At 34.5% G+C, this 23,390-nt stretch overlaps 1 protein-coding gene across 3 annotated transcripts in view; it reads right to left on the bottom strand.

The window, feature by feature from the left end:
* The window catches only part of CNTN1 (contactin 1), a gene marked incomplete at both ends in the record, with an annotated part of 164,881 nt that overhangs the window by 68,235 nt on the left and 73,256 nt on the right, over positions 1–23,390 (bottom strand). For all 3 annotated transcript variants that reach the window (XM_082666225.1, XM_082666224.1, XM_082666226.1), the window contains 2 exons: positions 7,921–8,070; positions 18,642–18,800. In XM_082666225.1, the coding sequence (XP_082522351.1) occupies positions 7,921–8,070; positions 18,642–18,800 (309 nt within the window). The remainder of the gene's footprint in view (positions 1–7,920; positions 8,071–18,641; positions 18,801–23,390) is intronic.

Here is a 23,390-nt window from a genome sequence, read left to right as displayed (position 1 = left end):
CCAAGTTATTCTCTCTCCTTGGAAGTCCTTCAAGGTGGGTGCTATATCTTATCAGATTTGCGTACTCTACCTTATTGTAGCCTTTACCTTATTGGATCTGCATCTAATTGGAGTTGTACAGATAATACTAAAGCATAGTTTGTTCCTGCACTCCAGGCAGTTGGAGACCAGCTACCCAGCTACGCAGGTGAAGACCATGTTTTTACTGAGGACATACATTTTCCCACACAACCGCTGTGGTTCAATCTGAAATATCATTCCCGGCTCTTTTAACATTTTAAAGAACAGATGACATGTCAGTTCTTCCATGACTCCCCAAATAGTCCTTCCCTAAAGGAAACTGTCACACCTTCTACAGAGTACTCATTTACTGAGTTACAGATCCTAACAAGTAATTGTGATTCACAGATAAATACTTCAAAACTTCCTCTATGTTAGCCACATAAATTCTTTGCTGAACTATGCACATTAATTGCACAGAAACAAACAAAATACAGGCTTTTCTTTATATCTATAAAACTATATGGTTTCCTTTCCTGATTAAGAAATTAATGTGAAGCTTGAGAGATTATATTTTATTATTCTATTTTATTTTATTATTTTATTATTTATTATTAACTGTCACCACTTGAGTGTTAGAAATTAAATTGAGTGCATGGGGGTGTTAAAAGGTAATTTACTTGCAGCACTTTAGATGAAATACATATTGAAGGCTGGGACATTAAAATACTGCTGGAAACCCTTTAAGCCCCATAACTCATATTCTGAGGTTAAAATTTTACATGCTATACAGAAACAAAGAACATGTCTTATAATCAATGAATAAATCAAATTTTGTGTTTAAGTACAAATATTGTGGTCACAGGCAAATAATTTCAAAGATAACTCTAGAATAATTTAATTTATTATATTGCAATTTGTTGAATCAAATATTGCCTTCATCAGGACAAGTATTATTTACCAAAGCATTTCACTATAATCTTTTAAATTATAATCAATATTAACCTTTGTTATTTAGAACAGAGCTAAAAATAGAGTATGTTTATGCTAGAGTGAATATTTTTCACATTTCGTCACTTTTAGTTTCAGGTCTAACACATTTCAAATAAGTGATGATTCAAGATTATTTTCCTCCTCAAAGATCATCCATTGAGTTCACAATGCTGAAAATAAGACAGAACAAAAGCACAGAAATAAAGGTAGCTATAACTCTTTTTCCTTTTTTTTTGCGGTACGTGGGCCTCTCACTGTTGTGGCCTCTCCCGTTGTGGAGCACAGGCTCCGGACGCATAGGCTCAGCAGCTATGGCCCACGGGCCCAGCCGCTTCGCGGGATCTTCCAGACTGGGGCATGAACCCATGTCTCCTGCATCGGCAGGCGGACTCTCAACCAGTGCGCCACCAGGGAAGCCCTAGCTATATATATATATATATATATATATATATATTTTTTTTTTTTTTTTGCGGTACGCGGGCCTCTCACTGTTGTGGCCTCTCCCGTTGTGGAGCACAGGCTCCAGATGCACAGGCTCAGCGGCCATGGCTCACGGGCCCAGCCACTCTGCGGCATATGGGATCTTCCCAGACCGGGGCACGAACCCGTGTCCCCTGCATCAGCAGGCGGACTCTCAACCAGTGTGCCACCAGGGAAGCCCTAGCTATATCTCTTTATATAGAGTTTTATATCTTACTTGGAAAAATAGAGTGTTTTATATTTTAATTTCCTTCTTTAAGCTTTGAATGTTCATTTGTAGCTTTAGGAGCTAAGGGACATTTTTTCACAAGTGGAATTGGCAAATAACCTACATATTTGACAAGTATCTGAATACCTAACTATTCTGTATTTGTATTCAGCCCTGCAGAAAATAGGAGGACTTGGCCAAATACTGATTCCTTTCAGGGAAGTAAATCACCCTGAGCACAAGGAAGTTTACTTAACTTTAGGCTCCAGGGCATCTGACAGTGAGCAAAATAGACTTTCTCTTAACAATAAATTATTAAAAAGAATTTAAACAAATATTTAGGAAAAATACAAAATTCTTGAATTAACAATGAATAAACAATTTAAAATAGTGAGGCTTTTAAACTTGTCATTTTGCAATGATTTCAGTCTAATAATGATTCCTTAATGATGTTTATAGGAAGGCTTTTGTATTTCAGTTGTAGATCTAAAAAATATTTTAAAAGAAAATCAAGCCAATGTCATGATTATTCTTTCCTATGAAAAGAAACTGTTGCCAGTTTTACTTGTAAATTTGAATGCTTAAGTATTTGCATATAAGCAACATTTGGGGCTTTGGCGTTTTATTTAACAATGTACAAACTGCCCTGTGACAAATCCTAATTTATAAAAATCATGGAGTATAGGAAGAAAGGCCCTTGATTTAAAATATATGGACTACTCAATTTTTGTTAATTATTGCTTTCCAGTTTTACAGAAATAAAGTTACCATGAATGTAGCTTCTCATTTCAATTTGCATCAGAATTTCACTGTGATTTAAAACAAATTTTTTAGTAAGAGATTCAAAATGGTATGTAAGTAATGCTCTAGGGTCTAGATAAACAAAGGGATTAAAGCCTTACATCTGCTTTTATTCTATCTATAAATATATTTTCTTTCTGAAGTCATTAATAAAATCAAATTAACTGTATAATATTTAGATATTCAAATGATATCTAAATTATGATCAAATGATCATAATTCTTATGATCTCCTGCTCTGATGGTGGACCAGATTGCTAACATTCTTTATGCATCTACCATGTTAAATTGATGCTCTTCCCAGGCAAAAATTATACAGGGTCTGAAATTGTTCACAAAAACATTAATGTCTTTAGATCTTATCAGGCCAAAATTGTAGTTTGCTTATTAATGTAGATTTTGTTCTCAAACAGGAAAGTTAAATGGACGTAGCAGAGTAAATTCGTTAACTGCTCAATAGAATGATAGTCTAAACACAAGTCATCTGGGGGAATGATTAGATGGGCAGAAAAGAATGCTACAAACTGAAATAAGCATAATGCATAGTAAATTTATTATAAAGAACCCAAACTGATTATGGATTTTTCACTTAAGTGAAAGAATGAACACTTCCTAGTTTATCTCAGTGTATTAAAAACAAAAGCATCTAATGTATATGTTAACCTTGTTTCAAACAAAACAAATTATATTTGGTAATATATTTTTCTAAATTTTAATATGCAAATATCACAGTAGGTTTGATCACTACTTTTCATTATCCTCTATTAACTTACAATTACAAGAACCATCCTCTTTCCCTTCTTGTTCCTCTCTTTTCCTTCTATAAATAATTTTAAGTACCAGTTATAGACACTGTGTTGTGTTAAGCACTAAAGTTAACAATATGAATAAAATCTGATTCTGGTCCTGAAAACGCTAGTGTAATAAAATTAAATATGTACAACTGGTTTTAATTCAATGTGTTAAATATCTTCATTGTGTTAAAAATCCCTAATAGAAGTTTGCTGGATGAATGGATGAATGAATAAATGAATAAAAAAGCCCAGCTTATTAAAAGACTCATCTAGAACTTAGAAATGATTTTTACATATCGTACCTAATTGTATACTCAGGTCAGCACTTAAAAATAAATATACAGAAAAGTAGCATTATTCTTTTTTTATAAAATAGGCAAATGAGTCCCAAAAGTAGTTAGTTAACTAGCCCAGGTCACACTACTCACATGTAGAGAAGCTGTAACTTTAACTCAGGCCTCCTGATGGCTTAAAAATCTACACTCTTTGCTTCTTTAAAAAAAAAAAAAAGATTTTTCTATTACATAACTAGTGACAGCTGCTAACTTTAACATAGCACCTTACTAGCTATAAAACATGTTCTTAGCACCATCCTCCTCCTTTATCAAACATATCTAAAAAAATAAAAATAAATGACACAGCCAAATAGCTTCATTAGACATGAAATTAAAGCTCTCTACATAGTATGAAAGTGCTGATTACAGTGTTATGTTATTTTTTCTCTTTTCCTTCTTAGTTTGATCTGGCAAATAAATAGCAAAGTTGTCAAAACAAACCTGAATGTACCATTTTAGGATATCGACTTACCAACTGCACCTGCAGAGCTATTAGCTATGGGGGTATGTCTTACAATGACACATCACTTTGAAGGATGCTTCTGTTATCTCTTATTTACAGTCAAAATTAAATGGGTTACAATGATTACAAACACATCTTCTAATTCTTCATTTGGGGCCATCCATTTTATAATGCACTTGTCTGAAACCAAAGAATATACCCAACTGTGCCTGGCAATCTTAAAATTAAGTAATTGGACAGATAAAGGCATATGCCGCACTAGATAATGTCCTGTCTTTCAATCAGTATAATGAGGCACAGGAGCAACCTTTCCATCAAATGGGAACCAGCCTTTATCCCACATAACATATGCTGGCATCTCTTAGAGAGTTGTTATAATGGTACGTGACAAGACAAACATCCCCCTGTTTCAGAAAGTATTTTTATTTTTTTGTAAGGATAAAAAATGTAAATGTCCAATTTTATGAATATTCAATTTTTCAAAAACAGGATGAAATGAAAAACAAATTAAAGAGAAAGTCTGTTGGATTGTATTGTATTAAATATATAAATTATTCCTTTAAGATGATTAAAATTACATGAAATTATATGATCCTCTTTTATGTTAATAAAAATGGAACTATATTGCCAAAAGAGGTGATCAATATTTTCTTATAAGCATATTAAAGCTTAAAATGAGCATTAATGGCATAATAAAAATTTTATTCAGAAAATATTATGCACTAGACAGCACTAACTTTGCTTTCCTTACATGTTTTTAATCATAAAAAATTCATAAGATAAATAATTTCCACTTAGAGATGAGAAACCTGAGGCTCAGAGAGGTTAAGTAACATGCCTCTAATCACAGAGTTTTAAATGATGGAACCAGTATTCTACTAAAGGATCAGTGTCTCAGAGCTTTAATACTGCATATTGCCCTCCTAGAAAATTATTTAGGAATGAAGCTTTTAGAATTGCAAAGCCCTGAATTTGAATACTAGCTCTGCTTCACATTAACCAAGTGTAATCTTGACTTCTTTGTCTGTAAAATTAGAATAAATAATACCAGTTGCATAAAGTCATTGTGGGAATTAAGTGGACCAATGCAAGTAGAGAGTTTAGCACTCTGTGATAACATACAGCAAGTGCATAAATGATAGTAGCCACAAAACTTGATTAATAAAGGATCCAAAAATATTTTCTTATGAAAGATTAACAAATGTATTAGAGGTTATAGGATTTATTTTTTCACAACTGAAAGGAAGGCATCATCTTATTATATCACGATTGGGCCAAATCTTGCATTGTGAATAAGACCGTTATCACTTCATATGTTTGTTTTGTGTGTGAAGGCCTTTAAGAGAAGTTATTTTCCAAGTACACTAGAGAGAGAATGAATTCCTTAACAAAATACCATTTGAGCAAACATGTTAGAGGTCATGCTTAATGAAGGTGATGCCAAAAGTTGTTAGTTGAAAGTAACAACCTTACCAAAATTTTAGGTTTGATATCACTAAAACAAATTTTTCCCAGCATTTCTAAAGATAAGAAGACATTAAGGTTGGAAAGCCTTCAGAGTTACATACAAACTACAGGTAGCAAGCACATCAAAAAGTATTCTTATCTTCTAAATATGATACTAAATATAAATTATATTTATAGATTCACAGATGAAAGAATCAGATTGAATCTTTCTTTCTGAAACATGGTTTGCTGTTGCTGTTCTTAAAAACATTTAATTTAATCAAATATACACTGAGATTAAAAAAAAAATCCAAGTTCTTATAATTCTGTCCAGACAATCAACCGAAGTATACTAAAGCAATCATTTTTGAAATAAATAATACATAATTTTTTAGTAACAGAGTTCCTACAACTTTTTGGTAACAGCGGGGAGGGTCTACTCCTATCATCAATGCCAGAGAAAGTATCTTCCCTCCCCATGAACAATGTTGTTTTTGGATCAGAATTAATTCATATTGTGCTAGTCAACAGATCACAGAAAATTAACCAAGCTCAATGAGGTAAAAAAAGGCCTATATCTGAGATAAGCATGTTATAATTTTTAACTGAAATAAGTTTGCTTAGACCAACTTAATCATTTGATATTTTTGCAATTTTATTTTGAAAATGAATACTTGTTATATCAAAGCAAGTGCATGATTTCTCAGCATGAATTATGTGGTTGAAACCACCAGTCAGATAATGTGCCAGTTCGTTTTTATTTTTGTTTTTCAAGAAAGGGCAACTGTGTTCAGTCCATCACACAGAAACTTCTATTACAAACATAGGAGGCTCTAGGGAATAATCAAAACCAAACAAACACAAGGATCCTGGCTATGTGGTATCCGTGTTCTCTAAAGCTGCAACATATATTACCTCCGTATCCTAATGAGATTTCTGCAAGGCAGAGAAAAAGGAACAATTGTGTTCATTTCACAGGTGGATATAGTAAAACAAAAAACGGTGTTTAAGTCATATCTAGCTCTGTAACTTAGAATGAAATACGAGCTTCTACTAGAACGCAAAAATAAAGGTTCATATAAATGGCTGTGTGTTTAGGAGTCCTGCTTGAGAAAACACCTTTAAGAAAGAAAGTTGAATGTATCAGGTCTGTGTTTGAATTCTGAATCTTGCAAGTAGTTATATTAACCTAGGTAAACTGTTCAGTGTTTCTGAGTCTACTGCCTATTAACGAGCATTGGATTGTAATACCTACCTCAAAATATTATTGTGAGGATTAACTGAAATGTATCTGAAAATGCTCAGCACAGATCAGTATTTTAGTGTTTCTGTTCTTCCTTTATTACAGAATCATCAGTTTTATCTGATAAATTACATGAAATTACATGAAACTTTAAGAGATAATTTATTGATGGCAGTCTCTGTGAATAACTTGGCTTTAAAAACTAATGACAGTACAATTCATAATTCTATTTAGAAGTTAGACCAAGGAATTGACGTAGCCAGAAATGTGGATAAGTGATATTAAGATATCACAGCAGAATTTTAATGGCATTCTGTCATCCATTTAAAATATTTTCCCCCAAATAAAGCACTGAAGTTTGGCAAGGCGCAGTAAAAATAAACTCAGAGAGTCTACAAAACATTTTCTTTTTCATAGACAGGGAATAATAAAGAAGAGTTATTATTAGAATCAGAACAATATTTTTGCCTAGAAATTCAAGGGTGAAGGAAAACAGAGTGGGGTATTTCTTGTATAAAAGGCTATTAAAATGGAGTTGGTATTTAGCATAAAAATGTGAACCTAAATTGGAAGAATAGCCATGGTTGAGCTGTGATAAAAGAGCACATTTAGAGCGACACCTAATATTAAAAGAACACATTATAGCTATTTCTGAGATGCTCTGACTCCCCAGGTGGTATAGATCCAAGAGACCCCATCACATTCCCTCCTTGCCAGGCTCACCCTGCTCTCCTGCCCATACCCTCCATCCACGTGGCTGTTCGGTTATCCATGTCTTTGAGAGATAAAACAAATTGTGAGCCTTCTAAATCATGGAATCTGCTTAACCATGACTCTGCCCGGTTAAGACTCACAATTTACATTAAAGTTTATATTCTAAACACCAACTTCATTTAAGTGGTGTTCAGTGGATCATATAGTTGCCTCTATTTACTTCTTTTCCATTAATTATGTAAGAATATTCTAAAGCTTTATATTTTCTCTTTTGGTTTTTGACTGTCTTGACACAATGCACACACCTGTGTGAGATACATATACACACATTTTTTTAGATAAAGTACTTACCTCAGAGCATTATTTCCAAATACATTCAATTATATGCTAAAGTGTCACTGAATTTATAAACCTTTTAAATTTTAAAAAGTTTCTTCTACATACCAGCACCATCTGTTTTAATTTTGCTTGATGGTATACTGGGCTCTCCTATACCCAATGTATTGGTTGCTAGCACACGAAATTCATATTCCATCCACGGGATTAAATCCACTGCTCTTGCTGCCTCCATATTTCCTTCAATAATCGGAGGATCTAAATAAAATAAATATTAAATAGAGAATATTAGTTGAGTAACATCATTCTTATAATTCTCTCTTTTTATTTTACTGTTTTGAGAAAATGGCACATGTTCCATTGAGTTGAAATAAAAATAAAAAGTAGGAATGACAAAATGTTAAGTTCAAGGGAGTGAGAGGAGAGGTCCTTAATAGATAACACGTTAGAAAGAGAGATTTGCACATGGATCATTTATTTATTAAGTACAGGGTGGGAGCACTGAGATTCTGCATTTCTAACCGGCTCCCAGCTCTTGCTTCTGCTGCTCGTCCACTGTCTACAACCCGAACAGCGAGGGGCTGTATTTTGAGGCAAAGGTACAACTTGTGCAGTTAAAATTTTTATGGACTGCCACTGATGTAGTGTATGGGTAGTGAATGATTTATTACTAGGGTACCTGTATGTTTATACTCTTTTGTAGTTAGCTTTTTAGATTTATACCCAAATCCTTTGGGGCACTGATAATAAAGGTTATAATAATTCATTCAGATTTATTAAGTATTTCTCAGAATTGATGCCACTAGATACTAACAGGAAAATTATAACTTAGGGGTAAGATACGTTCAAGACTGCTTATTTAATTGAGGTATGATAAAACATACAACCAAGGCAGGATTATACATTATTTTAAGCTCCCCTAAAATATTCTCACATGTGTTTTTAATAATTAACTTACACATACATATGCATGTAAATACCTGTACATCACTTATTGGAAAATGTGTTCCTTTAGGCTTATATATGACTCATTATCTTATTACTCAAGGAATTTTTATCTGGCACTGCAGACCATGAATAAATAGCTTTTTAAGATGTTGTACCCATCATCACAATAAACGTTAAGCATCCCAGTGCCCAGTTTCTACTTTTAGACAAATTCTTAACGGCTCAGACTATCCCATGCCTCACACTGTCATGTGTGGCACGTGTGGCATAACTCTCCTAGACACTAATTTTGCCATCCAGTCTCTTATTTTGTTAAGAATTTGTTTTATATATATTGACATATATTTTTGACTTTCTGATTAAAAGTTTGGCTTTCCTTCTCCTCTGTTTTAATTCTGCTTCTTTATCTCCTGTTTTCTCTACCCCTTCCTCACACCAAATTGGGATTTGTTTGTCTTACTTCGTGTACATAGGAAGTTATTTTAGGTAATTGGAAGAGGGAAGATGAATTTTTGATTTGCAAAGGACTCTTCATGGAGAAAAGGAAAACACAGAGCTGGTTGTTATGACACTGGGTAGAGTGGCCTCCTTCTTCACTAGATGCCTTTTTATGATTTTGAGCCTCCTATAGAAGGAGCCATTGTAGTGGGTTGAATGGTGACTCCCCCCACACAAGAGATATGTCTATGTTCAAATCACCAGAACCTATGAATGTGAGCTTATTTGGAGAAAGGGTCTTGTAGACCATTTTAATTTTAAGACAAATTAAGTTAAGAATCTTTGGATAAGATATCCTGGATTATCTAGATGGGCCCTAAATCCAATGACAAGTGTCCTTATAAAAGAAACACAGCAAAGAGACATATAAAAGAGTGAAATGTGACCACAAAGGCAGAAATTGAAGTGATGCAGCCACAAGCCAAGGAGTATTTGGAGCCTCTGGAAGCTAGAAGAGGCAAGGAATGGGTTGTTCCCTAAGATCCTTGGAGAAGGTGCAGCCCTTTCAACACCTTAGTTTTGTACTTCTGTTGTTTCAAACCATCAGATCTGTGGTAATGTGTTATGACAGACATAGGGAATTAATACAGAGGTTTAGAGGCTGAAGCTGATGGAAATATTTGTGAGTTTGTGAGTCCGGGGTATCCAAGTAAAAAAGTATAATAGAAGGGTCAAGGAGGCAGTCTGATCCTCTCTCCTGCTTCTTATGCTGCAAAACCCCAGCACCATTTAAATACTTGAAGAATGGAAATACGGGAACCATTCTAAAGGGTCCCTCTTGACAAAGGCATGGTGTTCTCACGATGGTAAAGGCTACCCTGGGGCTTCTTCCAAGCAGCTGGGCAGTCAACAAGTAGGGGCAGGTGAAGGCTGGATCAGACAGGAAGAGCCAGATGGATGTGCAGTGAAAACTACAGCTGACAGACTGATTCTGAGCATGTATGAGGATCCAGTATGAAAATATCTCCAAACAAATGGAAGATCAGGAATATGTTCAAAGGGTAGAAATTCATACTTTACTACAGAAAACATTTGGAAGAATGGGGAGAGATAAAGAAAGAAAAGTCAACTGGTGTCATTTTAGGGTAGGTTTTAGATTCCAGATGAGGAGTAAGGCCTGTGACTAAATGAAGTCTGAGATGAAGAGAGGAAGATGAATAAGCAGAAAGCCTTGGAGTTACAACCATGAGAAGACAGACCTCAGTGGGAAACCCTTGACACAGTGATGCAAACAACTTTCAAAAGGGGAAGCTGGAAGTGGATGTTAGGAAGATGGACTTCCAGAATGTAACTTCCAAATGATTAAGGAAAGAATTTGATATCTATAAGTTAATAATATAGTCTAAAAGGATAGCTAACAGTTGTGAACACCTCTCTTTTTAGAACAAAACCAATTATGATCATTGTTAATACACACTGACATCAATACTTATGAGAAGATAAGTATCTAAAACAAATAAGTTTTTGACATATCTTTATAATACCCCCTCTATAAAACCATTTATATAAGTAATAGGGCTAACTTAGCAAAAAATGACTAAAGCCAATCATTTTATAAAATTGTATTTAGAATTAAAAATGGCTCTGTATATGGCCTGCTTTCCTTCCCCAGAGGGGGACAGGACTTTGGATGCATACCACATCATAAGAACAGGGTTTAAAAGTTTTCTTTCTAACTTTTTTCCAGTCCAATCTTGAGCTCGGTAGCCCATATCACCACTTTACAACTTGAACTTCAAGACCGGCTATGTCCATACCAGGCCACACCTATAATATGTCTCTATGTTGCCCCTTGTTTGTTCCTGGTTATTATTTATGGACATACATATGTTTCTTTTACTTCTTATTCATGTTTGGGAACCACTCAGTGCCTGGTACACCTAGAATGATGTTTTGTAAGTAGAAGTACTTTATAAATATTTGTAAAAGATACAAATAAACTATAAATACAAAAGTTGTGCTTATTTAGAGTCGACAATGTCTTAATGCAAGAAGCACAACCGTGTGTATAACCTTATTGTCTCCTTCAACCCTGAATCAGGCAGGCAACCGGTAGAAGAAAAGAGGGCACTCTGTTACCTTGTCCCACTACAAAATATCCATGCTCTATGGCTCTTATGCCTGTATTTAGCTCATAAATCATCCTGCCCTGTCTAAAGCAGAGGGTAGACCTCATCTCCATCCTCTTAAGCTCTCTCCCACCCTCTTTAACTCTGAGTTGATCCTTTTCAATTTCTCTCCTCCACTGCTACTGTGTTTTACCTCTAGTATACATTTTTATTTATTTTATTCTGAGCCTTAAATGTCCCTATAAAAGGATTTGTACCTTCTCCAACCCCTTCAGCCCTGGTAGGAACTATTGGATAGATTTTATTTTTCCAAAACCACCCACGTAGATAGGTTGGAAGCAAAGGTCATCTTTGCTTTGGAAAGAGATTCTTGCTCCAAGCCAAATGCACAATAATCAGGAGCAGAGGGACTTTGTGTTCCCTCTCTTCAGCCAAGTTCCTTGCAACCTGTTTGCTATTCCTGGAGTCAGAAAGAGAGGAGAGTACTTGGCAAAATAGAGGCAAGTACCAGGAATCAGGACTGTGGTCTCAAGTTCCTGAGTTTTAACTGGGTCATTTCTGAGTCAGGCCACTTTTTACAGACAATTTCAGTTTTGGAAATCAGATTTTAACTGTATAAAGGCTGTCAGAGGCTTCTTTCTATAAAAAACTAAAATGTTGTATATTAACCTGGTAGCTATTTGAATCTTGGTTTTACTTCTAAGTGTAAATTTCAAGCAAAGGGATACAGAATAAGAGACATACTCCTTACTTTAATATTCAGGTCAAAAGACCCCCTTTAGAAGGTTTTATTTTGCTAACCAGCCATGAGCACTAATCTACAGGTCTATTTTCAAATACCTTTAGTCCATAAGGCTCAGAATAAAAAAAATTCTGACTATTCTTTGGAGGAAAAGAGAAGCAAGCCTCATGGGTATCCCAAGGCCAATAGTCACAATTGCCTGGCAACCATGCTTTGTGGTGCTCTGCCTTCAGACCACAACAACTAGTTCCCTGAGCAGCTTCAGAACTAGGCACAATGACCTCCAGACTAAAAAGCAGATGTTTCAAAAATAACTCCAGGCAATATAATCACACCTGTTCTAGATTCTTGGAAGTTGCCATAGTGAGTTCTGCTATTTCCCCGGGGTTTAAACACAGTTTGAACCCTTAGGATCCTCCATCTAAATCTAAAACCCAAGTATTTGAAACTATTCAGAAAGAATTACCCACTTGGGGATCTAGCTGAAAAAGTTGGTCCATTGTTTCAGAATGAAAATGGACAATTAAAGGCCTCTCTCTGGCTCTGACACAACTACTCAGTGTGATGTTAGAGGCTCTAGACCCAACCTGTAGATCATCTGGCAGGACTCAGAGAAGAGCCAGAGGTGTGACAATGTTCCTTGCAGAGAAAGAGAATCGGATTGTTCTCTGAATTCCCAGAAAATGTGATTCATTGTTTCTTCTCTATGGAAAGTTTGCATGCTGCCTCATAAAAACCCAGAAGTTTATCTTTGAAATAAGAGCAACAAAAGTGAAGCTATGGAAAGGCAAAAAATAAAACAGTAAATTCTAAAATGTAAATGTCCTACAAGGAGCCTAATGCTTTTTCATTTTTTTAACCTATCAATTTGACAAAGATTTAAAAAGAAAATACTAAGTAAAGATATGGTGGAAGAGACACTTATATATTGTTGATTGGAATAAAACTTATTCCACCTTTATACAGCGTAATTTTGTAGTAAGCTCATGGGCTTAAGCATGCGTACACTCAATAATTTAACTCACAAACGTCTATTCTGAGGAAATAATCTAAAATTCAGAGGAACATTTATGTGCCACGACGAAAATTGCAGAGGATTGGTAACAATTAATTCTAGTCTTCCACAAGACAAAACTTTAAATATAAAGACACTTTTCTTCTCCTTTTTCAAGAACATATCTGAGGTTCTCTCAATTGCTCCTCATAGCACAGTTTCCAGGCCATTTTATATTCTGGCCAACATTCCTTTTCCACACAAACACACACACACACACACACACACACACACACACACACACCATCACCAAGAATATTCTATATTTTTTCCTCTGAAAGTAGCAGCACGGAATCCAACACACATTCTAAACGTGACCTGAGCATCTTGTAGAACCCTAGGAATGGTATCAGGTTTCTGTTGTCCATCCCCAAAAATGTTGCAGAGAAGTAATGCTTACAGTTGATTGTTTTAAAGATCTACAGTCTATTATTCTCATTATTCTAAATTTAATCATTGGAATGCTGAAAGTTGGTATCTTTGAAAAATATTTATTGGACACCTTAACTAATTACCTGCATGAAATTGAATTTAATCCTATACCTTCTTTTTTCAGTGGACACCACTGTAAATAAGAACCACGTGATTTTTATTTCTACATTGGCTATAAATTTTTTTTTCCACTTCCACTTAGAACACAGTCACAATAACTTTACTGACCAACAAACAGGAAGAACATGCAAGATAATCTACAAAATAATAGTTTTTTTTAGAGGCCATTGGAGAGCTGAGTTTGTGAAGAAATCCAATGAACTAAAGTCATCATCAGTAGAGTCATGGGGAGAGGAGGATTTAGTCATAGACGTTCATAAGAAAAAGGCAGTTTAACTTTTCATAGATATTTAAAGATAAAGTGCAGTCTGGCATGGCTATTTTGAATCCCTGGGAGCCCCAAATCAAGGAGAGTCCTTACCTGTTGACTAATTCTTTCTCCGTAGGCTTTACCAGATGCATTCAAGAAAGTTCGGAAGCCGGACAAGAGTGCTGAGAGACCACCCTTAAAGGCATAGACACCTCAGATCTGCTCAAATCTAAGAGCACAGCAGGAAAATTGAGACCCTGCATGCACTCTGAGCCTTACACTGGATATAAGTGAGTGCCCACGTGTGGCTGGGTGAGTGGTAAGAGGGTAACAGAGATTTGCCTCCCATCTGAGAAGCAGGTGCTTTGGATCTGTGAAGTCTGAGGGAAGGATAGGAGAACTGAGAAAATTCTCCCCCACCGTCCCAGCACTTTGTGCTTTAGACTGATTATCAGACAACAGCTGTCTGGGGCAGGAGCAGGGGAGGAGCAAGAGCTCTCTCTGTTGTCCAAGCTGGAGAAGAAAGCTGAAGTCTGATAGGAAGACTGGAAAACCTCCAGACATGCAATATGGGGGAAAGGTTGTGATCCTGTACTCAAAACACTTATTAAAGCCTGTATAGAACTGAATTTAACAGCAAAGCTCAGATCATCTCAATGACAGATTAGATTGACTCAACCCCTGAAAGAATGACATGAATTTTCCTGGGAAAAAAATATTTACTCAGCCTCTTCTGTTCTTTTACACACAATGTTTGAAAATCAATCAACACACACACACACACACACACACACACACACACACACACACACACAGTGTCCACGATCTGTGGAACACATCAAACAATCTAACATATATTTCACTAGAGACCAAGAAGAGCGAGAGTGGGACAGAGGAATATCTAAAGGGATAATGTCTGAGAATTTCCAAGGCTGAAGGAAGATATCACCTCAAAGGTCTAAGATGCCAGTAAACTGCATCTGGATAAATATATTCTCATCAAGCTGAAAAGCAAATACAAAGGGAAATCTTGAGAGCAGCTAGAGAATATGGACACATTAAATACAGGAATATAAGGTAAAAAGAATAGTTGACTTCTTGTCAGAAACAATGAAGGCAAAAAGACAAAGGCACTTTATTAAGTGCTCAAAAAAAGCAGCTTAGAACATATATCCAAAAAATCACTTAAATGTTAAAAGAAAACTATTTGTTAGTGTAAAAAAAAGCTGAAGGTCTTTGACTTCAGCAACCTGAAGAGTTAGACATGTTAAAAGAAGTTCCTTACTTAGAAAAATTATAACAGATAGAAATCCAGTTCTACAGAAAGCAATGGAAAACCCAGAAATAGAAAATATATTGGTAAGTATGAAGGACTTAGAAACAACTTTCAGCAACTGAGAATAGAAAAGAACTTCCATCCAAGATGCCCTTTATCACCAGGGGCATAAAGGGGGGAAAAAAGCTGTCAACCAAGAAAATAAAATTACCTTTTAAAAATGAAAGCAAAATAAAGACATTCCCAGATAAACGAAAACAGAATTTGTTGGGAGCAGACCTGACTTACAAGAAATATTCCAAAAAGTTCTTCAGGCTGAAAGCAGTTGACCATTGACAGTAATTTGAAAAAACCAACCCAAAAAAATAAGGAGCACTGGTAAAGGTAATTATGTAATTAGAAAAGTATAAATACATATTTCTTCTTTCTTCTCTTATCTGATTTAAAGGCCATTGTAGAGAATATCTATCTATGTTTATCTATCTACTTATGCATCTACCCATACACATATACATATGTATAAATGTATATATACAGTGTGTGTATGTAATAAAATTGTGTTGTTGGGCTTACAGCATATAGAAATGTAATATATTTGACATAACTTTAAGGGACAGGTAGAAGCGAAGTTGTATTACAGTAAGAAAATAACATAAGATGATAATTCAAATTGACAGAAACAAATGAGGAGGATCAGAAATGTTAAATATTTAATATGTTACTTAATATAACAAACTATAAATATATACTTGTTTTCCTTTCTTCTCTTAGCTTCTTTAAAAGACATTCAAATTATAGAAAGCAATTTCAGCAGTTTATTGAATTTGCAACATACATAGGTGTATAATATATATAATATAGATGTATGAATAATAATCCATAGCACAAAAAAGGGGCAGAATGGAGTAGTGCTAAGAGTAATGTTTCTATATCTCTCTGATATTGTTGGTAAAAATATGAAGTTTATTGTGATAAATTCCATTATACCAGGTAAGCTCTAGAGTAATTATTAAGTTTTTATATTTAGAGAATTTCATTAAATTAGTTGAATTTTTATGCTAGAAAATATTCATTTAATGCAAAAGAAAGCAATAAAGAAGAAATAAAATGACATAAACAAATGGAACATTTAGAAAACAAAAATACAGTGGCAGATATAAATTCAGCTACATCCATGATAATATTAAATATCAATGGATTAAATAATCTAATCAAAAGGCAGAGATTGTCAGACTGGATAAAAAATAAGATCCAACTATATGCTGTCAACAGAAAATATACTTTAGATTCAATATACAAATAGGTTGGCAATTGTAAAAGATATAACATGCAAACAGGTACCATAACAAATTGGAGTGGCTATGCTAATATTAGAAGCATCCTATTTAAATGCAAGTCTTGCCTCCCCATCTCCCTTCTCTGTTGTTTATCTTTATCACTAATCACCATGTGACTTATTATATATTTTAATTAGTTGTTTATTATCATCTCTCCTACTAGAATGTAAGCTCCTTGAAGGTAGGGTTGTGGCTTTTCTTTTGACTTTTTTTTTCTCTCTGTTTTATTCAGTGCTGGTCAACTATGTATCTAGGACAGGTTCAGGCACACAGTGGGAGTTCAATAAATATGTATTTAATGAATGAGCACTATGGGCTCTGATCTAGTTGCTAGGGATAGCACAGTGAATCAAACAAAAGTCTTCTCCCTCATGCAACTTAATTTATAGTGGAAAAATTTTTTTAATGGGAAGCATATTTTAATTGAGCCATATGTTAAGCATAATGTGGTAAGCATGGTAAGAACTAATGGAGATGATTGCAATCATTATTCTTTTTTCAAAGCCAAACCAAATTTTAACCATATGTTTATTTCATTTGCTCTCTAGTATCTATAATTAATGTAAATTTGGCTAGATATAAATTATCATCTATTGTTTTATCATTATCATCCATTTTCATTCTATTTAGAGAAGTAGAAACTGCTCATGCTTTATCAAATATTTATACGGTTTTTAAAATTGTTTTTCAAAAGGTCTGATTTTGCCAAGTATATTTATAGATAATTCTTACACTCACAAGCATAATGTAATAGAAATGTTTCACTTGTTTCTAATTCTTCTGAACTTCATACACTTATGTGGAGAATTACTTAATGGTAAAATATATCCTAAACCCTTGTAACAGATTTCAAGTTTATATTTCATTTATTTTCCATGATAGGAAGAAATTATCAAAAAAAAGAGGTGAATCTAAATTAAAACTTCTCAGGGAGCGATACAAATAAATTCTGTTATGTTAAGATTAAAGTGAGCAGGTTTAAGATATGCTGGGATTAATTCTTTTTCATTTTTTAAAAAACAGGAACACTCTATTCACTTTTGTTTTTTTTTTTTCTCCCTTCTGGTGACAACTGAGAACATATTTCTATGCCTCTTCTTTATGCATGTGAAAGAAATTCTGACAACTGCAAGTTTGGTTAAAAATATTGTCAACAATGACAAAGATAAACAGGTTATTTTATCAAAACAATCCTCTATCTTCCTTCATGTTCTATGAGAAAATATGCTGATGTGTGATATTTGAAGACTAGTGATGACAAATGGCAATGGTAATAACTTATACACAAGGAAAAGTACCCACTTGCTCTTAATTAGTTTTTGTCTGTTAGAAAATCTTAATATGAGAGAAAAAAAAAAGGTTGAAGTGCTAGACTTCTTTAAAAACCTGTTTTGAGGAAATTCAAGCCAGATAAGAACATATTCAGAAAGTAAAAAGTTATGGTAGTAAGATTTAGGTGCTTAATCTTTATGATTAATTGTACCTTTTTTTAGAATGCAGAACTATAGTGCCTATATAATTGGATAAAAAGGGTCATAAATAATAAGTTATAGATGCCATTTTCCAAATCTACCTTCCTTATAATTTTTTCCTAGTACATTTTAGACTTAACAGGTAGCTCAAATAAGAAACCCAGGAGACCTCTCTTTGCTTCCCCATTATAGATTTAGACATGCTGCTTCTTCCTCTATAGCTTTAAAACATTTAGTTTGCTGTGGTTTTCTTTACTACTAAAACATTGGGATCGTCTGTTTTAAGAAAATTTTCAGGGTCGATGATAAAATTATTAAAACATCCAGGTTTTTTTTTTGTTTGTTTTTGATGAAAGAATTCATCTCAAGGGCTTCCCTGGTGGCGCAGTGGTTGAGAGTCCGCCTGCCGATGCAGGGGACACAGGTTCGTGCCCCGGTCCGGGAAGATCCCACATGCCACGGAGCGGCTGGGCCTGTGAGCCATGGCCGCTGAGCCTGCACGTCTGGAGCCTGTGCTCCGCAACGGGAGAGGCCACAACAGTGAGAGGCCCGCGTACCGCAAAAAAAAAAAAAAAAAAAAAAAAAATTCATCTCAAAATATGAACAGATTAATCAAACAAAAAAAACTCACCTGTCTTTGCATCTTTCCAGTCATCTGAAAGAATAGTCTTGGTCTGGATAGTGTATTTAGATATAGGACTATGATTGTCTGAACCACGGCTCCAAGTAAGTCCCACAGAAGTGGCCCTAATGTCTTCTATTCTCAGACCACCTGGAGGGCCTGGAGGGCCTGAAATGAAAATTTGAGTAATGAATCAATGAATGCCAGCTAGTGAATTAAGTACACATTAGAATACAAAAATGCCCTCTTTGCAATTAATCTAAAGAACATATACACGATGAAATCAGTGGTGTCATAGTCCATTTAAACATAAACTATAAGAAGCAGTAATAATGGTGTTTATGGTTTTTACTAAATGATTTCGTGATGTCTCTTTTTATGAAAGGAGATAAATTCTGTCCTTTAAAAACGGCATTATTATTATAACAAACATATGATACTCCTTGACTCATAAAATGCATTTGGCATCAAATGAACCTGACATAACAGATTGTAGCATAGCGATAGTTAATGGATGTTTGCTGAATACATGGATCAGAGCTGACAGCACAGTCCAGATATGAGGGTAGTCAGTCGTATGTTTCATTCTGTCTACCCAAAAGGAGGCAGGACATATAACTCTAAACGTTATAGATAATTTATGTTACTTGGAGTAGAAATTTCTGAGAATGCTTGTATGCATCATTTTGGATAATACATTTCATGTTAGTTAAACTAATAGAAATAAATAATATTAAAAGAAATATTTCTATTTATATAAAATGTAGAAAACAACTGTCAATTCAGATAAACGAGGAATGATCTGAAAACATCAAATAATATACTGAAGAGTCTTAGGCCAGAAGAATTATTACTGCAGAACATAAAACAATGTTAAAAATAGGCTTTCAGAGATGCTTCGTAATTCAGTATTAATATTCTTCTCTAAACTGAGAACACTGTTCTGGGTGGTAGAGATGACAAGATAAATGAGACATAACTTTTAGATTTTGAACAGCACTTTGTCTTGAAAAGGGTGAATTGGCCCGGTAAATAAATAACAGTAATAGACAGTAGTGAATGCCAGGATTATGGCATACAAGATACTTATACTTTGCATCATGATTTCTTCTTTGTAAAACTGTAACAAAACGTCCTTTAGGTGGTAATGTGGCATCTATCACTTACAATGCTAAAGAAGTCTCTCAGTTGCCAGAGAACTCCTAGAATAGACATTTCAGACAGTGACATCACTTGTTTTCTTTGTACCAGAAAGGAGGCCATCCCCAACTGAATAGGCATAGTGAGTATAATAATCAACAACTTTTTTAAGTGGCAACTTTTTTTGTTGAAAAAGTATTAAATAAAACAAAGTTTTAATCTTTTAGCTGAAAGTAAGTGCCTTCCTATTTAAATGTCAGATCAGATGCTTTGTCTACTTGGCCTTTTTTCTCTGCATGGGCTTTGGTCTTTGCAAAGGTATAGAGAACACCACAAACCTTCACCAATTTCCTTGCGGTTGGTCCCAAGGAGGAAAACGTGTGTGTAGATCGACAAAACTGCATTACTACTAATATTAAAATAACACAGGACACAGCCTATTGATGGTAGTAAATTTTATTTGGAATTATATAACAAATTAATAAAGGTAAATAAATTTTTGTAAATGTATAATCTGTAATAGTATTCTTGTACTTCCTGATGTTAATTAAAAGTAATAATAATACACCATCCACAATTAATGAAAATAGCCACATAAATTATATAAAACACATTTGATATTCAGAAAGAACACATTGTATTTTTCATATGTAAAAAACACATTGAAATACTATGCACATTCTTGATCAGAACCACCAAGTTCCTTATTTCACATGAAGTATCATCCCAAGTCAATTACTGAGTGGAATATTTCAGAGTATTAAAATTAAAAATTAGAAATGAAAAATAAAAATTTTAAAAGGAAGAGAAAGCCTTATAGTGAAGGCATTCAGACACTTTTTCTGAGCATAAAGTTATGGCATTCAGAAAATTTTAAAGGGAATTTAAGGCAAAATTACCATAGGTTAGTCTTTTACCATTAAAGTGAAAATCATTTCCCTACTATTATTCTGTGAAGTTCTTTGATGGCAAATGAATGACCTTCGCAAAGTCAGATTAAAGTCACACACTATTAGTGTATTTGTTGGGACATTATATGCATGATAATTTATCCAGTCACCCATTCACTGAAGAACAATATTGTTGAGCAAAAGACTGTAATTATACTTATGCATTTTTTTCTCTGATACATGCCTGGTCTATAGTGAGTTCTTAGTAAATATTTGGTGGAGACATAAATAAATTTATCACATTGACCTTCAGACAGTTCTGTAAACATAACAGTCATTCACAATACAATCTGTATTGAAATATTGTATCATCATAAGAAGGTGAAATTGAGAAAACAAATGGAAAGGAGTTGGTTGATATTCCCAAAACCACTGTGTGGCAATATTATTTGGTAATGGCTCACTTTGATATAAAGTAGATTTTTCCATCTAGTAATTAAATACAAATATCCCCCAGAAAATACCTGAGAGAAAATATACTATTAAAGAGCAGAGATTTTAGAGTTAAAAAAGGCTTGACTTTAAATCCAGTTCCTTGATCTATCTTGGGCAAGTTTCTCAAATTTACTCAACTTTCATTTTCTCATCTATAAAATAGGAGTAATAAAAATTGACCAGATAGGATTGTTGTTAGGATTGAAAAAAAACCTTTAAAGAATGTAGTGTTAGGCCTGGTCCACAGGAAGTCCTTAGTAAATTTTAGCTATTAATGTTATTATTGTTACACCTGTAAGAGCTTTCTGGGCATCTGAACTATAGGACAGGAGTAATACTTGTTAATAATTAACAGGGATTTGTTTACCCGATTGTTCATTTATCACTTGTTTCCACTCAAAAGTAAGGTATTTCTAGTAAATTTGATGGAGGTGAGGAATGGCTGGGGATGTGAAGGCCCTCTAATGTGTACTAAGGAATCAAGATGCAGAAAAAATAGAGTGGTTCTATGGAGACAAACTGGGCCAGCCCTGCACTGTCTCCCAGAAGGAATGTTTTCTAAGCAGTGTAGCTGATGTTACTTGTTCAGATTTTCTGTTCAGAATGGAGAAAAAAGTGTTGTGGTAGAAAATGAAATAATGCAGCCACTAGTTCCTCAACACAAAGGCAGGCATTTAGGAACTGGCAGTCCTTCTGATTCTTTCTTCAGTGACAAAAAAGCAATACATAATTCTGACTCAGAGTCTGTTTGTTTCTTTTTTAAGCTCTCATCACTGTGCAAACACTTTCAAGAAATCTTTAAGGAAAGAATTGAAGCTAGGGAAAATGTAAGCGAATAGACAGCTAGATACAGGTTATTTCACTATTACTCTATCGGTATACCTTTCCAGTTTCTTAGGTGTCCTCAGGCAGATAGCTAATGATTGCTAAGAACACTATATATACCAAATTTAAATTATCATGAAACAGAGAAATTGGTCAGAGGGAAAGGACCTTTGGAATTTGACCTGTATTTTAAATGCATAAGTATATTAGATGACAGATTATTTTATTCATCCATTTTTTTTCTGTCTTTTGTTTTTATCATTAATGATCCATAGTGGGAATAAAAAAAGAAGGAACTGAAATATTTCTCTGACTAACCCTGCAAAGGCTTTTCATCAGTTCTCACTATTAGTAAATACTAAAGGAGTCGGAAAGAGAAGAAAATGAGAAAAAGAGATAGGAAGGAGGGGATAAAAAGTTATTCCAAGTATGCTTTTTGGTTTTAGTTTTTATGAATATGGTTTTATCTATACTACTTGCATACCCCCCATGCCCTGGAGTTCTGATATTCATTTTATTAAGCTTATGTATCATGTCCATAAAACAGTGCTGCTATTTTTGTTTTCCGATTCTTCCAAATGCTGACAGATGTCGTTAAGTGTGGACATCACTAACTGTGTTAGGCCTGTCCAGCTGACTAAATTCCTCCTTTATAAATTAACAGTACAGACTTCAATGTTGATTCTTTACATCTTCTTTTCCTTTTCAATATCATAGTGTTCAACCACTACCTTTCTGTACTTCTTCAGGTAGAGGCTGCCACTATGGACTGTTCTTCCTTTTTTATTTGCATTACCCTCTATCTTTCAATTCTTGTTTTTCACCATTATAACCTTTCTCTCTGGCTTTAAATATCTCTCTCAGAGATTACTGACTGAGAAAGCTCCAAAAAATCTCACCTATGGGGGATAATTAGTAGTCTATCAAGATCCTTGTTAGTGTTATGTTTCTACATTGTGAGTTCTTCAAAATCAGGCAAAAGGAGTCTATAATTACTGAGGCTTTTTTCTGTCACTTTTTTTTTTACATAGTGGAGGCTTTGGAAATAGCCAAAATGGTCCTTTATCATCTGTGGTTCAATGCAGTTTCACTGGCCACATCCATATTCTCTTTTCCTAAATTTTTCTAGGTTCTCAATGTTTTTACTATTAAATCACTGACTACAGGCAAATATTGAAAACATTTGGCTATGTAATGTAGGTCACACACACTTTAGAGATCACTGAAGCCAATACCTGTACATTTTACAAAACGTTGCTACAGTTCAGAAAGGTTATTGCCAGAATGAAACAGTTGGTCTGTGACAGTACAGAAAAAGACAAGAGACTGAGTTTCCTGGTACAACCCAGGCAAAGCGAGAAGAAGCCCGTTTGAAATTCAAATCATGCAGCCCAAACGTGTCTGTCCA

Source organism: Grampus griseus (assembly GCF_964374135.1).
Source record: "Grampus griseus genome assembly, chromosome: 11".
Taxonomy (NCBI): domain Eukaryota; kingdom Metazoa; phylum Chordata; class Mammalia; order Artiodactyla; family Delphinidae; genus Grampus; species Grampus griseus.
Note: the sequence above shows the minus strand (reverse complement) of the source record. Positions and strands in the feature narration are given on the sequence as shown.